Here is a 23,091-nt window from a genome sequence, read left to right on the forward strand (position 1 = left end):
GAAATGGGATCTAGGAGTTGGGCTGGAAAAGAGTGGGCAAGGAGACGGACAGAGTTGGGGGAAGGGAATACTGGAACTGCATAGGCTAGGAGCCTGGGACTAGGACTGGAGGGATGAGGAGAATGGGGCTGGGCCACCATCCGGAGGTGAAGACTTGGCTTAGGATGGGAAGCCTGAGGCATGGAGAATGGGACTGACTAGGTGAGAAAAGTGGCACTGGAAGGAGGAGCCAGGAATGGAGACGAGTCTGGGATAGAGACAATTTTGGAGGAGATAGGGCAGAATGGATCATGCTTGCATGGGAATGGGCAGAACGGGCTGTGGCCACTAGAGCAAATTCTCCTTGACTCTGGAATGGAATCCAAGATTCCGGAGTCTCACCATTCCTCTGCTGTCAGCAAATATCTGTGAGAGCCACTGGCTGGCCATTCTGTGCCCTGAGTGAGGCAGGAGTCTTGTGATAACAGTGTGTGATAATGTAATTAGTGACTGTCTCATAATGCATGTGCACAAGGGACCAAATTAAGGCTGCACCGGCAATCTTAATTCTGGCATTTCCTGACTTTGAGTGCTTAACTCTGCAACTTAATAATGTTCTTTTAAGGTGTATGTGTGTGTGTGTGTGTTAGAATAAAAGCTAAAGTTCCCCCTCCTTGTGACTTGTTTGTAGGGCAGGGAATGTAGCTTATCTCCAGCTGTGTAATACATATTCATTTTTGGCATTTTATGGTTTATAAATATGATAATGGGCAAAACATAAGCTGAAAAATCACAGCACTAAGTGAAGTTTCCAAGTGGTGGAGCAGTGAAATACATGGCTGTCTAGAGCTTTGTAAAGCCAAGAGATACAAGAGCTCCAACATCTAGATGGAGGATGACAGGTAGAGGAGGACTCATTGAGGACTGACAGCTGATGAGCTAGCGAGAATGAATGTTTTGTCTGAATATAACAATATGGATCAGTGACAGGAGGTCTCAGAAAGGCTTAAAACATGAACAGTGTGTAACCAAAGGAATGACGTCTGCCTGAGTTTGCAGACAGCCTGGAGGAGGGTGAACTCCCTATGCATCTCAAAGAGGAGTTACCTCCAAGACCCATAGTTCTGGGAGCTTCTGCCAATGCAAACCCCACAAAGGACTATGTGTGTGGTAGGAAGTAAAGACTGCAGCAGGCCCAGCCCATACACTGCTGCCACTACACTTACCACCCATGCTCCAAGTGGGGGCAGAACCACAGGGGGATGGTCTTAATTCAGCCCTGATATTATTTTACTGTACATCATAGGGAAATCCTATGGAGAGAGCTGAGAAAACACAGTTCAGTGGTATTTATAACTTTTATTTGCAATACTTTAGGTCCAAGTTTCAAACTGCAATATTTTTACACTCAAGACACAGTCATGCACAATCCATATTTCAATTTTCTATTGCTTCAACCACAATTTAAAATAACTTAATGTTGGAAAGAAAAAATTCTTTTAAAAAAATGGATGCTGAGGTCAGTACAATGGGTCCATGCCATCAGCATATTTACAAAGTAAAGAACTTAGTTCTCTTCTTAAAAAGATCGTAAGTACCTCTTAATCCAAAGCTACAGAAGAATTCCACTACACACTTTTTTTTTTTTTACAGATAAACACGTCCTAAAAAAAGGAATGTACAGCAAAATGAGATACATTTTTGATAAACAATGAAAATGTAGGATCCTCCTGTTTACGTTTGTCTGGGTACCCTGAAGAAAAACCCAGCAGACACTAGTATAGCTGTAAACTAGTTGCTTCTGATTGACCGGAAGTTTACAGATGGTTAAAACTCAAGCCAGTAAATGGTTGCAGGATTCTTTTGCCAGATCTTACTAGAAGGTAGGTGTATATGTGCGTACAGCACAAGCAGTGCAGTGTAAATAGACATATACAAGCTCTAGAATAACTCCCTGGTATAGCCCCTGGACTCAAGTTCTACCCATAAGGTTAGTTATTATTTCCACCATGGCCTACTGGTCTGTACAGTACTTTGCGATTGGGACATGTCCGTAGCTCGCTCACCCTCCAAGTCCAAGCAGCCAGACATTTATGGGATTTGCAACCAAAGAGTTGACCAGCCTTTTGTTGTTGTTGTTCAACAGACAGATTTATTAACACAGCCTAAGACTAATATAAAGATTCAAAGCAACTGTGCACACATTTCGTTTGTAACCTGGAAGTTCAGAGGTCAAAATCTTAGCAGGCATGGATGTAAAAGAATGCCTCAAAAGTGCAACATTGGACCGATTATATGTTAAGCACCTCGTACGAAAGAATAGACTGGGTCTGACTCTCTTGCACATCCCTACTTCTCCAGGGAATACTTCGCAGCAGCCAGCACATAAAGTGACATTCTGTTTGGGTGGCTCTGCCTTACCAGCACCTGCTAATTAAGGGCCAGCTGCTGCTGTCATTGAAGTCAATGGCAAAATTCTTACTGATTTCAATGAGAGCAGAACTGGATCCTATATCTGTTCCCTAAGTGTACCGTAAGGTTGGACAAACGAAACAGAGAATATTCAGCAGCAAAAGGATTTTAGTTTAGAACAAATCAAGCCAACATTATTCCCTAAGTCTCCTACTATATTAGGCCAGCATGTCATATCTGGGAGACTTAGGCTCAGGAATGTCTTGGGATTGCAGGCAGTGATCTAGTGGAGGTTATGCCCATGAAGGACTTGGTCTCCGGGCTGAGGATGCCGATTTAAAACACTGCTGTAAACAGGCAATCAAAAAAGGAATGAATTGAGAAGTTTGACCACTGTGTCTCAGATAATGATACTTGGTTAGAAGCCACTGAGGATGGAAGGAGCAGAGAGGGGTGCAGAAAGGGTAAAAGCAACCAAATAAAATGTAGAGACTAGGAAGAGCAATAACAGCAGGGGTTAACCCCCTTTTGCTTCTCTCTTTGGAAATATTCTTCTAGCTGATCCAAGTCCCTAAAGGGAGTGAAGGGAAGACACACAAATGATAATTGCTAGGTATTTCCTCACTTGTAGTCTTCGATTCAAACATGTATTTGAAAGTGTGCATTGATGCCTCTCAGATCCATCTGCAATGATTGCCAGCTCACTGCTCCTGATTTCAGTCCTCTCTTTCCTACCTTGTTTTGACACATTTAATACGCAACTGGTAAAAGCAGGTGTCTCTGGCCATGTCTTGCAGTAATTGAGCACTAAGCATGAGTGGCTATGAATGTGGGCCCCACTAGCTTGGAGACAGCTGCAACTGGCACACAGATGCTAATGCAGACATTTTTAATCCTTTGGGGAAATGTCAGGTGCAAAGCCACCATGCTCCAAAAGTAAAAAAGGTCATTTTTCATTAAAGCAACTTTAACATTAATATCTTATGTTACCCACAATTTCCTAAGTCACGGTCAGATTCTGAAACTTACTCAGAAGAATAGCTAAGCAGTAATAGTATTTGCAGAATCAGACCGATGACTGACCGGAAGGCACCAATGAAGAGAACATAAGCTTCTTTCTCCCACCCTGCCACACCCTTTTTGAGACTGCAGCTGTTCCCAAAGATCCACACAACCCATGCGTTGAGCCAAAACACGTGGATTTCACCTCCAAGCATGGGTTTATGCGTTTGTGACGCAACCCCAGAATGCTGGCTCATCTCTGAACCATTGATAAACAGAGGAAAAGGTGTAAGCAAGATTCCGCAGTGTTCACCTAGAGAGAACTATCGCTTTAGATCAAGGATGGGCATGAGCAATGAAGTGTTTTAAAGATACTTGAAGATCTCAAGATGCAGATGCTATGGTAGAAACCCGAGCAAGATATCAGAATGGTTGTCCTTGAAACACAGAGGTTGTCCTTTCCCTGGTCCTGAAAAATATGGATTAAAAATGAAGATACTTTCCCTGTCCAAGAGAATAACCATCTTGAAAGCTGGAGGCTTTGCTTCTGGGCCTTAGTCACTTCCCCCCACCGCCCATCTTTAAATTACTGAGTGTGAATGAATGATACTCCATTGGGGAAACATGCAGACTAGCGGTCTTTTATACAGCTCATAAAGGCTAATCTAGCTTTGCTGTGCATGCCCTGGTGTTTCAAGCAAAGCAACATTTCCTCCTGCCTTCACTGGTAGATTTTATGGAATCTCTCTGGCTTGTCAACCAATTCGTATGCAAACCCGCTGAGCAAAGAAATATATTTATTTACATGCTTAATGTACAGTATTGAGGAATATTCCTTATGTAGCCAAAACCATGACTCCATATGGGAAGTAACAACTACATAAGCAATTGGATATGATTTAGTATTTCCCTTCTTTAGTGACTGGAATGTGCTGGGGGCAGAAACTGGGGGGACTGGCTGATAGGAACTATAATGTTGAGGTGCTCTCACTAGCCTCAAAGAAACCTCAACAACAACAACAACAGAATAAATAAATAACTGAGTTCATCTGTGTACAGTGAGATTTGGCCAACCAGTAGCCACTGATGGAAAACAGACACATACATATTTACAAAAGCAGAAAGACACAACAGGTGATAACACAACCGTTGCCCGATACTGTGACCAAAACCTGAGAGCACTGTAAGATCCAGCAATTCCTCTCTGGCTCCTGTGAATGCATGCAGAAGCCCTGTTACATGTAAGGCTTTTTTTTTTCCTTTTCCATTTTCTTAAATAAATAATCTGTACTGTGCTTCTCAAGCTTCCCTGATTTTACTGCTTTCTTGCTCCTGTCCTAGGACCTTTCGGAACCATGGTGAGCTAACGGCCATTTTCACACCTCAATATTATAGGGGACTGGAACAACATTTGAGACCGGGAAGTTCTTTACTGTATTATGAATTTAAAAATGAAATAGAAAAAGGAAATTAACCGGTCTATTAATACCTGGAATGAAAGTGTCTGAAACATGTACAGTATGTTTATCTTTATATATGCTTTTGGCAGGAGGAACAGCTTATCTCTAGTTTCAGAGTAGCAGCCATGTTAGTCTGTATTCGCAAAAAGAAAAGGAGGACTTGTGGCACCTTAGAGACTAACCAATCTATTTGAGCATAAGCTTTCGTGAGCTACAGCTCACTTCAATGCATCTGATGAAGTGAGCTGTAGCTCACGAAAGCTTATGCTCAAATAAATTTGTTAGTCTCTAAGTTGCCACAAGTCCTCCTTTTCTTTTAGCTTCTCTCTAATACTCCTTAAAATATATATAATTGCCTAAACCAGGGATGGCTCTCAATAAATGAGATGGTACCACAGACTTATCTGATTGTTTATATCTTTTTTGTTCTGCAAAGGCAATGCCTATCCTGATGTGCTATTTTTCAGTTCCGTAATTCACACACAAGGCCTGTCTCTTTCAGGATTGTTTTCCACTTCCAAGTCTGCCTCCAAATTCAGGAGGACATAAAAGCAGCTCCTATCTTTTTGCATCCACTGCCTTGTAGCATTTAGTGCCACAGACTCTCCCCAGTGAAGAGCTTTAGGAATGCTACTAGTCCCTTATAAAAAGGGACATAAAGTAATTGGTCCCTTTTACAGAGTACTCAGCTGGGCAATTATATCTTGTGCGCTGGTTGCAATCACTGGCAGGAACTGGATTTCTATTGAATCTTGTCGGCATGCTTGGAATTTTTTTAAAAAGTAAAATCTCTGGATTTGCTGCTGCAAAATAAAATATTTTTACAATAAAAATAAAATAAAAATTAAGGCCTCTTATTAAAGCAGTTGCATTTAAAAAGCCAGTGTCTACAATATTTCACACACTGGAGCACAAACGGTTCTGAAGCGTATATCTTTGATTATACCTTTTTAAATTCTTTCTTTGAAGGGTGGAGCTGGGATAAAAAGGCAAAATATTTATAGCTGAAAAAAACAACCATGGAAAAAACTCAGAGCAAATTGAATAGCATAACCTCCCCCCAAAAAGATTTGTCCTGGATGTCCACCAGAAATGCTCCACAGAAAGTGCTTTCCTTTCAAGGGACGGATGTCCACAGCTTTGTAGATACAAAGAAAAGAAAAAGCTACCCTGGAAATAGAAACTGTCACTTGCTCTTTTACTTCTTGTGTGGAATTTAAATTCATTTCATTCCGACTGATGCTTTACAAAATAAGGTTGGGCCTTCATGAGTTTGAATCACTGGATTTTCAAAGAAGCCTAAACTCCCATCCCCTAGATGTCTAACCTGAGATGACAAAGACAAAAATGACCCCACTGCAGAAAAAGGATCTTTACTTATTTGGGCATAAAACAAAAGCAAAAACTTGTTCTGCATCCCAGGAGACTGGGGAAAGTTATTTAACAGCTGAGTATGGTAAACTAACAAACACTGCCTCAGTCAAGCCCCACAGAAACTGAGGTGGACAAATAATGAGGGCCAGCCAGTTGGCAATATTAATGAAAGTCACAACCCAAAGATCTGACTAAAATCCAAAGCCAAAGGCTCAAGGCCTAATCCAGGAAAGGGCTGAGCACCCTTAACTCTTACTAACTATGAGTTGAGGATACTTAGCACCTCTGAGGAATGCTCAGCTCCTTGAAGTATCAGAAACTAAATGTGAAGTCACCTTGAGCTACATTCGAGGGTTTATTATTATTTTTACAGAGGCAGGCTCCCCACTACCAATACCCCATATCCTACTGTTGTTTCAAAGGGCTTTGATTTTTAAATGCAGTCTTAACCCTAAAATCCAGCAGCAAATATTCCGTACACGTTATTTTGCGAAGTGAAAGCCAACCACGTCTGTCCTCTTCACATAATACGAATTGTTTAGTTATACTATTCTGCTCCTTTACAAATAAATTTACTAGCCAGTACAATCCTCAGTCATTTCCAGCAATTATTCTCCCCTCGATATATACATACCAGCATTAAGGCGAGTTTGGTGCATGCATTGAGGGGAGAGTTAAATGCTGACCCAGTTTATGGCCTAAGAGTATTTATGTACGCTATTCTGCATTTCTCTTTCCCTCCCTTCACCTGGCACTACAAAACCTCTAGTTTAAATACATTTTCTCCACCCTCTTTTGTTGGATTGGCAGAGAGCTCATGCAGAACAAAATCGTGCAAACTCCTACTCACTGGAGTAGCCCCAACAAGTTCAATAGGATTATTCACATGACTAAGGGGCACTCACCGGAGTAACAGTTTAGAGCACTGGGGTCCCTAATTGATTGGGAATTTTACAGACGCTACCTGTCCCTTTTCAGCAGTCACAACCCAGCCAAGAGGATGGGCAAACTCAGTTCACAGAATCGCTAGGCTGAATTCTGCCCCTCCATTACATCGGTACAAACCCAAGTATAAATAGGGCTGCATTGGCGTGGAGGCAGCTGATAGCAGATTTTAGCCTACTGTTGGTTAGGGTCTCACGCTATGAACAGCTGGTGTAATCCCACAGGGCACTGAGTGCCTCCCGTCTGCAAAGGGGCTGAGCGTCCTCAGTTCCCTTCAGGGGAGTGCCCTTCCAGCTCACTGCCGGGGAAGTTGTGTGCTGAGCACTTTGGAGGAGAGATTCAGCACCTAGTAAGACTGGGCTGCCATTTTTATTACAGCTTTATATCAGACGAGTCCTTTCTGAACAAACTTGCTGCCTGTTCCGCTTTTCAGTTTACAAGAACCTCACCAAGGCAAAAGTACCATTGTTAATTGCACACATTGTGCTGTGAAGGACCCAAACTCTGCATGTTCACAGCTAAAAGGGTATATCTCAGCAGGATGCGATTCCTGCTCGGCGGGCTATTTAATTTTGGTTGGAAAAGCACCTTCACTTTCATCCTTCTCATCTAACAGTACCATGAATGGGCAAATACTAGCGAATGGGTTGTATTCAAAAGACAACTCGACCTGGAGGAGGTTTCTCAATGCAGGAGGACCCTTCTTCCATTCCAAACCAAACCAAAAAACTCAGAAAAGTGACTGTGAATCTTTAAGAACCAACCAATCATTTAAAAGTGAAATGCATAGGATGGTCACTGGGAGTCTCGCTACTGAGTTTGTTTGACCTTGGAGATGGCTGAGACAACAAGGCGATTTCTGGCCTGGCAGCTTGGTTTTGGGCCCTGTTTCATCTGAGAAATAAATCAAGGAATCAGAGAGCAGGAAGAAGACACGTGTTAGGTTTCTAGTCCTCGAAGAGCTGGAAAACAGCTGGCCTCCATCATGACTGTGACTGTTTGTTTGTCCTTATGTCTGCCTGTCCTGCAGCACAAGAATTGAGGTTTTACAGAGTTTTGTTCAGTCCTGCTCTGGAGGGAGCTGGCCTGGGGTAAAGCCAGTCCACAATGCTAGCGGCTGCTGTTCTTAATTGCTTCCTTTGCTGCAATGATGAGAGGAGTCAGGCTGGAGAGAGGCTTGGCTAATTTCAAAAATGGATGCTATTTAAAACAAAAACAGAAAGAAAAATTATTCATTATTTTCCATTCAAAGCCCATTTACCCTAACTGTCAAGCAGCTTTTTGGTTGTGCTTGCGCCATCCTGAGGCTCTAATTTTATTTAAAAAGACACAATGCTATGTAACTTTTCAAAACACGAAGGACAAATTAATCTCTGGTGCAATTCTAGTGACTCCAGGGATGAATTTGGCCCAATCTTATTTTAGGCCCAGATCCTGTATTCAGAACCTCTGAGGTGCAGGTTCACATCAGTTGCCTTTTGCATGAAGGCAAAATTCAGACTACAGGGTGCTGGGTGACAGAGTGCACATTGGCCTCTCATTTCTGGGGCCAGGCTCTCACCTCATTTACACTTATGTTTCAGATTTGGTTAACTTCAAAGGATTTCCTCCTTAACTGCACCCATGTAAGTGGAGGAACATCAGCCCCACCTCACGCCCCCTTTCCGCCGCCCCATTCAAATGCCATTAACTGGTTCTGAAAAAGAAAACTACACATGACAGACCACCTATTGGTAGTGTGAGAAGTGCCAAGCTTGACGTGTAATGCACAATGAAGATCCGACTACACCAACTCCTTGTGTAGCCAGTGGGGCTCCATATTTGGAGGATACAAATGCCACCACTTACATAGACTTTTCGCTTGCAATTGCCTCACACACCTGTGCCCATTTTACCTGCAAAAGCTCCTTGGCAGACCCTCGTCTGTCTACGTCCATCTCCAGACAGCGGTTCAGAAAGTCTCGGAACACAGCAGAGAGTCTCTCAGGATTTTGAAGTTCTGGGGTTCCATTAGTTGCTATCAGATACAAAGCCTAGAGAAACATTAAACCAGAGGGTTTAATCTATTTCTTTCAGAGTTGTCAACATCTAATATGTATTCCTGTTTAAGGCCAGGTCTACACTCGCAACTTTTGCTGGCAAAGCAATGTCGGTTACAGGTGTGATTTTTCTGTGACATTTCTATGCTGGCAAAAGCCCTAGTGTAGACGCATAAAGGGCTGTTGTCCATGCAGCTTACTGCATTTTCCTAATAAGCTATCCCAACAAAAGCAATTTTTTACTGGCATAAGTTGTGTCTGCAATAGGGAGGTTTTGGTGGTATAGCTACCCTGACAAAACATTTGAAGTGTAGACCAGGCCTAAACACATATTTCAAAGGTACTAGGAATAATTCAAATGCATCTCTGCAGTGCTCACTGTTCCCTTAAACACCACTTCCATATGACAGAGTGATGCAGTAGATACTTCCATTCATTCTGGACAACTGGATATCACTGTGATTTTGTATCATAACTCAAGTGCAGTGCAACAGTTCATCAATTCAGAGAGGAAAATAGGGAAATTTAGGAGTTGATTTTCAAAATATGCCTACAATTGCATGCCCACTTACCAGGTACACAAAGTAGATGGATAGCTGCATGGTACAAGTTGCTAGAGAGTAAACTGAAGGTTTTGCCAGCTGGGCAAGTGACAATAGGGCTCTGATCACTGGAGGGAGAGGGAGGGCAGTCTGGGACTGCTGGCTGAGCAAATTAGCTGGATGTTTTTGCAAAAGTATAGGAGAATGTCTACAATACAAAATTAAATTGACCTCACTTATGTCGGCATACAGCAGTCACAGTAATGATATCACTTGTGCATGTCTACACTTTGCTCCTTGTGTCGGTGGTGTGCGTCCTCACCACAAGCGCTTGCACTGACTGACCTGTCAGTGTGGGGCATTGTGAGACGGCTCCTGAAAGCCAGCAACAGTTGATGTAAGCAACGCAGTGTCTACACTGACACTACATCGACCTTGACTCTACACCTCTCGTGGAGTTGGAGTTATTAAGTCTGTGTAGTGAGCGAGTTACATCGACAAGAGCAAAATTTTAGTATAGACACTTACAAAGTCAGGTCAACTTAAGATGCCTTGCGTCAACCTAACTCTGTAGTGTAGACCAGGGAAAAGAAATTAATTAGTTAATGCAGACATTTCAACTGTAATCTTTGTTTCAGAGTATGCAACTGTCATAAAAATAAAGGGATGGGTAACCACCTTTCTGTATACAGAACTATAAAATCCCTCCTGGCCAGAGGCAAAACCCTTTCACCTGTAGAGGGTTAAGAAGCTAAGATAACCTCGCTGGCACCTGACCAAAATGACCAATGAGGAGACAAGACACTTTCAAAGCTGGAGCGGGGGGAGGGGGGATGGGGATGGACGAAGGGTCTGTCTGTCTGTGTGATGCTTTTGCTGGGAACAGAACAGGAATGGAGTATTAGAACTTGTTAGTGAGTAATCTAGCTAGAAATGCATTAGATTTCCTTTTGTTTAAATGGCTGGTAAATAAGCTGTGCTGAATGGAATGTATATTCCTGTTTTTGTGTCTTTTCGTACTTAAGGTTTTGCCTAGAGGGATTCTCTATGTTTTGAATCTGATTACCCTGTAAGGTATTTACCATCCTGATTTTACAGAGGTGATTCTTTTACTTTTTCTTTAATTAAAATTCTTCTTTTAAGATCCTGATTGCTTTTTCATTGTTCTTAAGATCCAAGGGTTTGGGTCTGAGTTCACCTATGCAAATTGGTGAGGATTTTTATCAAGCCTTCCCCAGGAAAGGGGGTGTAGAACTTGGGGGGATATTTTGGGGGAAAGACATCTCCAAGTGGGCTCTTTTCCTGTTCTTTGTTTAACACACTTGGTGGTGGCAGCATAGGGTTCAAGGACAAGGCAAAGTTTGTACCTTGAGGAAGTTTTTAACCTAAGTTGGTAAGAAAAAGCTTAGGGGATCTTTCATGCAGGTCCCCACATCTGTACCCTAGAGTTCAGAGCGGGGAAGGAACCTTGACGGCAACCCATTCAGATGAACGAGCTAGTTCACACTTCAAAAATGATTGTTTCAAGGAGTCTGAAGACTCAGAAAGATAAAACTATATCCATTATGCTTGTTTCACATTTTCAAGGTCATCTTCAGAACCCAAAGGTGCAGAAACATAATTGGAACAAAATAAAAATAAAGGTGAAAGCTAAGACTCTGGAGCAAGCTAAGAATTCAGTGGCAAGGGTTGAATTCCACAGCAAGTTCCATGGAGCCCTAAGCATCCACTGGGCCATTTGAGTGCACAAATATTCAGTTTGTGCACACAATCACATCATCAGCAAATATAAGCATGGCACACAATTGCACATGAATTTGTGTTCCTTCATATTTGAAAATACTGTCCTTAAGAAGATCATTAGACCCATATTACTTGTGGTCGAGGCCTAGAAAGTTGAAAACCTATAGCATAAGCCTATGACACCACTACAGGATGTTGTTATGACATTGACACTTTGAATCCTTACATAGGTTACAAAAGGGACCTATGAAACCCTACCAACTCTTCGCACTTGGACTTTCAGAATAGGAGGAGGCCTGGAAATCCCCCCCTCCCCCCAAAATGTTTCTGTTAAAATAGTACCAGTTCTGTCCTATTAGCATTCAAATAAACAGTGACCAAATCCACTATTTTTACCCTCTTAAACATAGAGCAAGGCTTTCTAGACCTAAAAGTTTGTTTAAAGCCCTATGGGCCACTTCATCCTTTTAAAGCAACTGCCTTACACAAGCAGATATTTGCTTTGATCTTAAAGGGTACTTAGAATGCCAGAACAGATTCAGGTTTTATTTACACCACTATCCATCCAGAGTAATTCGACTTCACGGATATCTCTGGATTTACACTGGTATCGTTCCAATCAGTGCCTCTGTGTCTGAGGACTGCTGAGTTCGTAGCTGAATTGATCATTTTTAGCTTTTACCACCTAAATGACTCCATCCGGACTGGAGACATTCCAGAGGTCAGATGACTTTTTGTTTCCAATGGACTTTAAAACTTACTGACCCCCTTCTGTTTGCTGTAGGCTAAGTATTGATATATGAGTTGCATCTACCCTGTCTTGAATTCCAAGTCAAACAGGAGCTGCAGGTTAAATGCAGCAGCCCTTTTAGAAGCTGACTCACTGTGCTGATTTCATCACAATACATGAGTCATGAAGAATAGTCATCCTTAGCCAGGCATTGCACCTTTTGAATATTTCAGGGGAAGGGAAGTGGGAAAGGAGGGAATTTTATCATTTAGGTCTTGCAAAGTAAGGCAGGGAAAAAAATGTCCAGTATGTAGGAAGGGAGTGGATTTCACATTGGTAGTAACTGAACTGTAAAGGGGCAGTAAGCATTTGGCATAGAAAAAAAAACAGGAAGGATTCAGCAGATAGTTATGGCTGCGATTTGGGAAAGTTAGATACAGACCTTATATGGGTCACGTCATACCCACATGTGTGAGGCTCAATTTATGAGGACTCTCAGGCTGGGAACTGTAGCATCCATAGCACTCTAGAAATATTTTGCAATTTTTGATGAAAACTAATGCAACTAGTGCAACAGGTGACTCATAGGATAAAAAAGAAGAAAAATGTTTTTTTTAAATTGAAGCTTGGGAGATCCAACATGGATTTAAAAGTATATTGCATTTTTGTGCCCCCAGGCTTGTATCTCAGGGCCTGAGTGCACGTCTGGCACAGTGAAAATCACCGGGAAAAGAAAGTCACACTATTGCAGGCTGTATTCATGAACTGGAAGCGAATTAGGATCTCCAGAAGCCAGGAAAGGGCACCTGTGCCATAGATTGTCTCTGAACACTTGTCTTTCAAAGTGGAATGAGTTTCCCCTGAGCTAGAAAATGACACAGGCTTTTGCATCAGGATGGCTATTAACTCTGTCCATGATTAATGACCTTTAAATGCCTTTATTATTTCTTTATACATTTATTTTGGTGCCAGCAACTAGAGCACCTGGGCACCTTGCATTATTAAAACAATTATTCACAAAATAAAGTATCAACCCTGCAGTTTAAAGCTTTGCAGAACTCCATGAACACAGACAAACTCTTAAACACAACCATTACAATGACCTATACATCTGCCAGCAAATTGGCCAAACAGGTCTATGCCTAGAAGCTCCCCAGACCACCCATGGGAGCTGGTTTCAGAGGCATGGACCTCTCACTGAGGATGCCCTGAAGAGTTTACTTCTGTGAATTAAGAGTGATCCAACAAATCATAACTTCAGCAGGGAGAGAGACCATCTCTTTGATTTAACCTGGGTGGGAAGAGGTATAACTGAATTTGAATGCAGTCACAGATGAGAAGCCTAATTAGCTTTGCAATAATTGATTTGCAGCATCTAGAGGAATCCTAATCAGCTCGCTGATACCATATAGTAGGGAGATTGCAGCAGGTCAAAATCAGCTGCATTTCAGAGGGCCAGCTGGAGACTGCAGTGACGCTAATTTTCCTTGCCAGATTTTGGGCCAAATCCAGGGCATGAAGGTTTCTGCAAGGGTTCCCTGAGGAAGATGATGGGGTATGGAATCATTCTCCCCACAAAGGAGCAGAGCACATCTGGTTCTGCTCAGAGGCCACTGCTCTAGCACCAGGACTGCAGTAATAGTGACTACTGGCCTGCCCTTTTGGAGGTGGGGCTCACGTTCAGTGTAATTATCAATGTCCCTTCCCCCACAGTACCTCCATGCAGTGGTGCAGAAAGCACTGGACAGAAGCAGTCTGCAGGTGCAAGTTATTGTGTGCAAGTGAAAGTGCAGCCTTTCCACGCTTAGCACCGCACATCCCAAATCTGTGGCTTTCCAAAAGAATAGAGAACCTTTTGCAAAAGTTGCAACGTCGAGTTTGTTTAAAGCCCTATGGGCCACTTCGTCCTTACTGTTCTTTCCTTAATGGCAATGACCAACACAGTTTCTCCTCCAACGTTATTTTTGTTCATCTACCTGTTCTTTCAGAGGCAGCGGTCTGTGTGCTGATGTCTGCAGTCTGGGTATCACAGATCAGAACCTATGAATATGTCTACAGTGCAATAAAAGGCCTGCTGCATGGCCAAGACTGGCCTGGGTCAGCTGATGCTAGCTTGTGGGACCTGGACTCATGGGGCTATACAACTGCAGTGTAGATGTTTGGACTTGGGCTTGAGCCTGGGCTCTGAGCTCCCGTGAGCGGGGAGGGTCTCAGAGCCTGGGTTACAGCTCAAGCCCAGATGTCTACACTGAAATGTTGGGCTCCACTATTAGGGTTGCCAACCCTCCAGGACTGTCCTGGAGTCTCCAAGAATTCAAGATTGTCATGTGATGAAACCTCCAGGAATACGTCCAACCAAAATTGGCAACCCTACCCATTGCCTGAGCCCGAGTCAACTAACCCAGGCCCTGAGACTTGATGCCACATGTTTTTTGCTGCAGCATAGACGTATCCCGTGAGAGAAACCTAGAGGCCATGCTTTGTTCTGATATTCTCTCTACGCAAATCTAGAATTACTTATGAAATGTTAATCCATGGTCTGAATTCCTCCTAATGCCATAGGGAAGGGAGATACAAGCTGGACTTCCTCTGGTAAATGTGGGCTGCTGTATCACTCCAGGAATACATCCCAGGGAAGGGAGACCAGTGTTTAACTGGGTGTTTCATTCAGTGATACAATTAGGCAAGACTGTCCCTTAATATTCACTTATTTTAATATGCAAATTGATTAACGTAGGAAAGGACTAAATTTCCTCGGACAAAAATGTAAACTATTCCATAGTATAAATGCCCCAATTTTTTACTACCAGTATTTGTGTTGAAAGATAACCTTAAAACTGCACTTACTAATAAGTAATTACAGATTTCACTATAAGATAAGACATTTCATTTATTTAACAAATACACTCTGAGCTGTGTTTGGGAAAATTCTCCTTTTCCCCCTGTTCTGTTTGAAATTCTTTTCACAAGACTTCATCAGCTGGAGAAACTTGGAATCAGAAAGATTCTTGTCATCAGAGATACAGCAGAAGGAGATTTCAGAAAACAAGCAGACATACTGAGAATTTTAAACAGCTCTGAAGACAAAAATGACACATATTGAGAATAACTCCATGTCACTTATCTTCTGAGGTGCCATCATTTAGGTGCCTATAGCAACAGTATATACTGTTATGCTGCAATGATACTGTTGAAACAATACCAAGCTTGTGTGGTTTGGACAGGATTTTGTATCTAAAATTGGGACAGCAGAGAAGGACAGCGCTATATGATTCCACTTGCACCTTACCCTGAGAGGATTTTCATTAAGGTACGGGGGTTCTCCTTCCACCATTTCTATTGCCATGATCCCTAATGACCAGATGTCAACTTTGGGGCCATATGCTTTCCTTGTCACTACTTCAGGTGCCATCCAGTAGGGAGTCCCCACCATTGTGCTCCGTTTGCTCTGCTCAGGTGTGATCTGAGCACAAAACCCAAAATCAGCTGCAGAGAAGAAAAAAAATACTGTTAACGCCAACTTGGGCTATGAAGCAAACAAATACAAATAGTCCATTCTCTGCACAAGAATGCATCAAGGTATCTGGCTGGAAACAGGGCCATCTCTTGTTTACATAACAGGATATAACCAAACAACTACTGAATTTGACCGTTTAAGTTCTTTTAACAAAGTTGGACTCTACAGCTCTTATTTATGTGAGAAACTACATGTCTTTCAGGCCTTTAGATCAGAACTCTGGGCTCTGAACATAGTCAAATAATTTTGAGTCACCCTACCTATGTTCTCAGATTTCCCTGTGGTGTTAAAATTGTTCTAAAATGAAACATTCCTTGGCTGCAATGGCCAATATACTATCACTTCCTTCTGATAACAGGCTGTCAGTTAGCAATTCCACAACAACCACTGGAATAATGCCACCTGAGCAAGAACACCTACTCAATTTGACAGATCCATCCATCCCGAGAAGAATGTTGTCACTCTTGATGTCTCTATGGATCACTTGGTTTGAATGCAAGAAGTCCAGCGCTTGCAGGCACTGATATAAAAAAGGAACATAAAGGTAAAAATTAATGGCCTGATTTAATCATATAGGGGGATAAAAATATCTGTAAAAGATTTAATTTCTAGATGAATTGTGAGTAATGGCAGAATATTGTGCTGTCAAGTGAAATAGCTTGCTACTTCAACACTATTAGAATAATAACTTTCTAAATGAAGGCACATTAGCTTTTGAATTAGAAATGTCAATTATTGTTACAGACTATAGCCTGGAAGCACAGACGGAATGATTGCTGCTACAGTGAATTTTGCCATCTCTATCCCATATGACAAACTATTATTTGCCAGAAAAGAAATAAAGTTCTTTCAGTATGAACCGGATCACTATTGGCAAAATACTGCATGACAAAGACTTTGGTGTTACAATCTACAGCAGATTTTAAAATATTTTTTTGTCATGTAATTTCTCATACTTTAACAAACTAGCATTTGTTTTTACTTGCAGTTTTTTACATTCTGTGGCAAGACTATTTCCTTTTAAAGGCCAGGAATAAGGTGCACTGCTGAATTATCACAGGTAAACATTCAAAGAAGCAAAGCTAAACACTACTAAATCAATAAAAAGTGTCATCATAACTGAACTTTATTACAAGGATGGCATTTTTCAGCAGAACATAGATCTGATTTCCTTTAAGACGCTCTTCCTCCTCTAATATTAAAAAGACAACTTTTAAACAAAGATGTATTTTGAGATCCCTTACATTCTTATCACACCATTACACTACATTACACACTATCCCAGCAAGCACATCCATGCATGGCACTTCTTACCTCCCTACAGACAGCTGCTATCTGTCCTTCATCCATACAGGTCTCTGTAACAACGTCCGTTAAAGAGCCTCCTGCCAAGTATTCCATAACTACCCAAAGTTCATCACCTACCAGGTAGCTGAAACAAGAAAATGAAGACACCACCATCAGTAAGCACAACTATTTACAGAGCTGTTTTGACAAAAGAAACTCACAGATGACTTTGCCTATTTGGCATTTTTCATTGACAACCAGGTATAATGAACAGTTCACAGCGTTAGAAGAACGTGTGTAGTTCAAATGAAAAAGGTTATAGGCAATACTTTAACTGTACAGCAGGCTTTAGATAGTAAAAATGCAGTTTAGAAAATGTAAAGAAAGTTAAACTAGGCCGTCTCACATTATTTGTTTCATAGTGAAATATATAGAGAAATATAACCATTAACTCCAAGAGGTATAAGACGCACAGCAGCCGATGGTGGCAGAAGATGGAATTTGATCAACAGTTTGAAAAACCTTGAATAATATAAAGACAGGGAAAGGAAATCCTTCATGTGCTGCCTGCAGAAAACACAATCCAGCTGTAGCTGAATGTTTTTCATTTAGCCCGTCAGAAGCAAAGAAGTGAAAACACAGGAAAAACATTTTTTCAGTGCATTTTTGAAGTATCCCTGGATATACAAAAACAATTTTAAAACTGACAAGACATCAGTTTATGGAGAGCTTTAAACATGAACATTAAAAAAAATAATAAATAAATAAAAAAATCCTAGCAGGAATCTAGTCTTCACCAAAATTACATGAATGGCATCATGCCTATCGGGGAGCAACAATTGACATAGATTCTAGAACTTTTTGAACCATGCCCACTTAATAAAATAGGAAGAATGTGTCTAACTCATAAAACGTGAAGATGTATGTAGTTATTGACAGTTGTTTTCAGAAAAGGCACGTGCTGGTCACAATTTTCAAAAACTGGGTCTACATAGTTTGCAGGAATCTTTCACATGCACACATGAAGGATAGCTTTCTGTATGCTTGTGTAAATGGATCCTGACGTTCAGTGATCAGCTTTGTGTGCACAAATGGTCATTTGCACACAAAATTTTTAAAAAAATTGTCTGGCTAAATCTTTGACGCACGGTATATAAACAAGCTCTACAGTGATAATGACTGGCACAACTTACCTGTCTAAATAGTTTACAATATTAGAGTTCTTATTTTCCCTCATGACCAGGATTTCATTAATAATTAGTTCCTTTTTAGGCTGCTGCTGGAGATTCATTTGCTTTATGGCCACCTAAAATGACATTTTGTTAAATACTAAGTTTAATAGCATATATTGCAACAGACCAGAATGAAAAAGAAATAAATGTGTTTGAGACCATATGTTTCAGATCAGCTGAGAACTATACCAAACTGCCCTTTAATTAGGCATTAGTGCTCAGTAACTTGCATTGCAATACTATGCTTTATACTTTGAAATCCGCACTATTTCACCCACTACTTGGGTGACAATTACAGAGTGCACTGCCTTACATGTCTTATTTTGCAAGTTTGCATATAAAATGGCTTTAAAAATGTTATCTGCTACTTAATATCATTAACATTCTGTAGTCCTAGCTTATTCCAAAATGGTCTCAATTCATTGCAGTCATTTTTGCAAGTAATTAGTGATTTGGGTACTTTGATTAAATAAAAAAATAAAACCATCTTGCAATAGTATGGCAACAATACAAATTAAATAACTATTCTCCACAGGGAAGATTAGTTATTCCCCTTACATAAATTATATAAAATGCCTATATCAATTTCATACAAAAAGCGACAATAAAGGAACATTATTAAGGCAGAAGAGACCTACTTAATTCTGGCATTTCCTATCTTGAGTGCTTGACTTGGCAACCCAAATAATATTCTTTTAATGAAGTCTTGCATGCAATTTTCTAGGTTTGTAAAAAACACAACCTGTAACCTCCACCCCCCAGATATTCCATCAAGTAGCATCTTACTGGCACCAATGTGAGTCATCACCAGGGTTAGAACCTCTAGATCCACCACACAGATCTCTGCCACTTGAGCTAATGAAGTAGCTGATAGAAAAATTAGATTGTCATCCTCCATGTGGACCAATGTTAGAAGGGAATGAGACACTTTGCCAGTGGGTTTCACAGATGTTTGTAAATAGCAGAGGAATGGTGAGAGGCAAATCATAGAATATCAGGGTTGGAAGGGACCTCAGGAGGTCATCTAGTCCAAACCCCTGCTCAAAGCAGGACCAATCCCCAAATGGCCCCTTCAAGGACTGAACTCACAACCCTGGGTTTAGCAGGCCAATGTTCAAACCACTGAGCTATCCCTCCCCCCTTGGAATCTTGGGTTCCATCCCAGACTGCAGACCCTTCTGCCTATATCCGCCCCAAGTAGGACTTCTTTTGAAATGCCCCCTGCAACCAGCCCTTCCCCACCCTGGTTGCTCATCCCAGTTTCATTCTCTTCACCTAGCCAGTCCCAGTCTCCATTCATCAGGCTTCTTATCCCAGTCCCACTCTCCTTGACCAACCTGTCCTAGTCTCCCCATCTAGATTCTCCATTCCACTCCCCGTCTTCAACCTCCCCTCTGTTCCCAGTCTCCTTGCCCAGACATTTCCAGTCCCCTCTAGTTCCTTGTCCCCTGTCTCCTTGCCCAGCCAATACCAGTTCCCCCCAACCTGGCTTCTCATCCAATCTGTCTCCTTCTCTCCCACCCCTGGCTTTCCATCACCCTCCCACCTCTCCCATGCTTATGTTCCCCCTCCTCATTGTCTTCCTCCATGGACTCTTCACTTAATCTCCCCCTCCTCCCCAACTCTTTGTTGCACTCTTCTTGCACAGCTGGTCCCAGTTCTCCCCCTGCACACTGGTTTCCAGTCTCAGTCTCCTTGCACAGCCAGTCCCAGTCTTCCCCAACCCAGCTCCCAATCTCACACTCTTTGCCCAGCCAGTCCCAGTTTCCCCCCAATCCCTACTCCCTGGTTCCCCTTTTCCTCCCCATCTACCACCCTCCTTGTCTGAATCTACTCCTAACCCTCACCCCAGGTCTGACTGTTGTCCCCTCCACATTTGAATCAAGCAGCTTCCTCCTCCACACTGCCTAGACCCAGCGGTGGGGGTGTGGGAGTGGTAATCATCTCCTTGCTCTGATTCCTGAGGCCCAGCCCCCAGCAGCAACTTCAAGGAAAGTGCTACTCAGCCCCCAGCTGGAGCATGCCCAGAATTTGGGGGAATTTAACTGCTAAAAATCTCAGATCTCTCTACTGAGCACATGTAGTGATTTTTCAAATGCTTATAACACTGCCAAATTTGAGCAGACTATCAAATGGGATGCAAAAGGCACATCCCTGAGAGAAAGGCCAAATTTCGAGTCCCTGCTCCAAAGCATGGAAACACTAGAGATTCTCAAAGAAAAAGTTGCCAGAATTTTTAAACATGGACAAAATAATGTAGTTTTCAATAGCCTCATTCTCAGAGATAGTTGAACCATTTTGGCGAAAAATTTCAAAATAATATGGCCTGCAGCAGATCTCTGGCAACGGAAAACAGGGTCTTATAACAGGAAATGTCAAGCAACCATTATACAACGAGGTATTATCTGTCCCATCTATAATATGCACCGGAGATGAAATTCACTCCATCTCAAAAAACAAAGGGTTTGAATGGGGAATGAATGAAATCTAGCCTATATGACATGGGACAAGCAGCCCCTTCATGGCCACTACTCCAGCTCTGTGCTGACCTCTTTGGACCTAGTTAAGAAATCACTTCCCTGGAACGCAGGTGAGCAGGAATTGTGAGGCATCCAAACAAGGCGCCTCAGCTTGACCCCACTCCCCCAAGAACTGGTTTAAGGTCCCAATATTCCAAGCACTTATACATGTGCTTAACTTTAAACACATGAGCAGTCAGTCAATGGGATTATTTCTGTGATTAAATTAAGCACGTGTGTAAACGTTTGCAGGATTGGGGCCTATACATGTATTTTCATGGTAGACTTAACTATTCTAAACCATTCTAAAGGGTACAGGAACCCTTATAAAAATCCCATTATGGTATATTAGTAACACAGTCAGTTTAATGTGTTTGTGTCCGATCCTAAGAGAAGTCACTGGGAGCTTTGGTGGTCAGCACCTCTGAAAATCATGCCATTGTTATTTGGATGTCTAAATATAGCTTTAGGGGTCTCACTTTAGTCACCTAACCTTGCAAATGTTGACCTTTATACAGGATTTTATATAATTTCAAAAACTTTGGTTTGAAAAAAAAAGAAATGAACATGAAAATGACAACTAAAAGTAGCAAAACTTGGAAGTTCAAAGTCAAGACATTCTTAATTCAAAACCTCATTCATTCTCCACTCCCCGCACTGTGACCAACTATTGCAAGGTCACACTTAGATCAGTGTGTAGTGTCTTGTACTGTGAGGCATGACCTAAGCATAAATGGATGTTTTAAGGACAGATCTTTACCTTTAATTTTGAGTTTTCTTGTTTTTAATGGTCTGGGTCAACCAACTTCAATGTCACTAAAATATAAAATTGTGGCTTAATAATGCTCTGTCTTTAATATTTGCAATGCACTTTGAAGATGAAAAGTGCTGTAGAAAAGTGTTAAGTGTTATTATTATAATTGAATCAATGATTAAGATAAATTGGAACGAAGTGACGGAAACATCCATCAGCTAATCTGACAAAAGGTTGTTGTATTAATACATTCAGTAATTAAGAGAGAGCTAGCATGTCCTTCTGTGCAGGATATAACTTCTCTTTTCATACTCTTTCCGGTTATGCTTTCTGGCAGTGCTTAATAATGCGATTGGAGAAACTTTTTTAGGTCAGTGCAGTGAACCGTATTTATTCCTAATACCAATTAGAGATGGGCTAAACTGTTTGACAAACCCTGGGTATCGTCAAGCCTGTGGTTATCCATAAGTCTGTAGTTAGGTTAGAGGATGCACAATCTAAAGTCTGCTCTACACAAGTTTTTTGTGTTGTAAATTTATAGATATAAGCTCTTTTGATATAAATACCTTTATACTGGTAAAACTGCTTCCACACTATAGGATCACACAGATTTACCTATATCAATTTCTAAACCAGTATAGTTAAATCAGTAATAAAAACTATGTGTAAACCAGCAATAGGTGCTATCTGGGATGTCTTTACAGATTTCTCTCTATACCGTAATACAACCTGGAATGCCATAATAGTCTAGGTTGCTAGGTTGGGATTGATAAAATTTAAGAGGATGCAAGAACTGGCTTGAGGAAAGAGTAGGTAGGGAAAATAGTCCACTTAACAACTGGCTATACAAAGGGTGAAATTCTGGTTCTATTTAAGTCAATAGCAAATCAAAGTAACCGATACCTTAATGTTAAGCTATATGTGAACAATGAGTATGACATAATATTCATGATAAAAGAGAAAATATTGAAGAATTACATAAAAATCTGGATTTAATATTAGCACTCACCTCTTGTCCTGTGGCAATGTCTATTGCTGTATAAACAGTACCCGATGCCCTAGAAAAAAACAGCAGCCAAGAAGTGAGGAGATGTACAGTGCCTTTGACGAATGTTAAATATATATACCATATCTCTGCCTAAGATGTTTACAAAATAAATTTATTCAGCCAGCACAGTATTTAGCTTTGTACAACAAGCCACCACACCATGCAAAGGATGCAAGATAAAAACCCAAGCTCAGCACCTGAGTGAAAGGAGCACCCTGAGTCATTTGTTGTGACTAGACCTGGCCAAAATAAAAGCAAATTTTTTCTATGAAAAATGCTTTTTATTGATTTTTTTTGGCTTTTTTGTTGAAAAATGAAAAACCAAAAAATATTCTGGGTTTTGTTGTTGTTTCCCAAAAACCAAAAAATTTTGCATCCAAATTGTGACAAAAAATGAAAAATGTTCATTTTCTTCTGTTTTGTTACTGCAGGAAATAAGATACATTTCCCAACCAGCTCTACCTGTGTCCTCTTCAGATGATTTAGGGGTATGCTCCATGGGCTTCAG

At 41.3% G+C, this 23,091-nt stretch overlaps 1 protein-coding gene across 9 annotated transcripts in view; it reads right to left on the reverse strand.

Moving 5' to 3' along the window:
- Window positions 1–5,141: 5,141 nt before the first annotated feature.
- Window positions 5,142–23,091, reverse strand: part of PAK3 (p21 (RAC1) activated kinase 3) — a 220,260-nt gene continuing 202,310 nt past the window's right edge. For all 9 annotated transcript variants that reach the window (XM_073361188.1, XM_073361189.1, XM_073361187.1 and 6 more), the window contains 7 exons: window positions 22,545–22,593; window positions 18,224–18,336; window positions 17,058–17,175; window positions 16,164–16,263; window positions 15,516–15,712; window positions 9,068–9,205; window positions 5,142–8,372 (listed from right to left, as the gene is read on the reverse strand). In XM_073361188.1, coding sequence (XP_073217289.1) covers window positions 8,283–8,372; window positions 9,068–9,205; window positions 15,516–15,712; window positions 16,164–16,263; window positions 17,058–17,175; window positions 18,224–18,336; window positions 22,545–22,593 — 805 coding nt within the window. In that variant the 3' untranslated portion in view covers window positions 5,142–8,282. The remainder of the gene's footprint in view (window positions 8,373–9,067; window positions 9,206–15,515; window positions 15,713–16,163; window positions 16,264–17,057; window positions 17,176–18,223; window positions 18,337–22,544; window positions 22,594–23,091) is intronic.

Source organism: Lepidochelys kempii, chromosome 9 (genome assembly GCF_965140265.1).
Source record: "Lepidochelys kempii isolate rLepKem1 chromosome 9, rLepKem1.hap2, whole genome shotgun sequence".
NCBI classification, from domain to species: Eukaryota; Metazoa; Chordata; order Testudines; family Cheloniidae; genus Lepidochelys; species Lepidochelys kempii.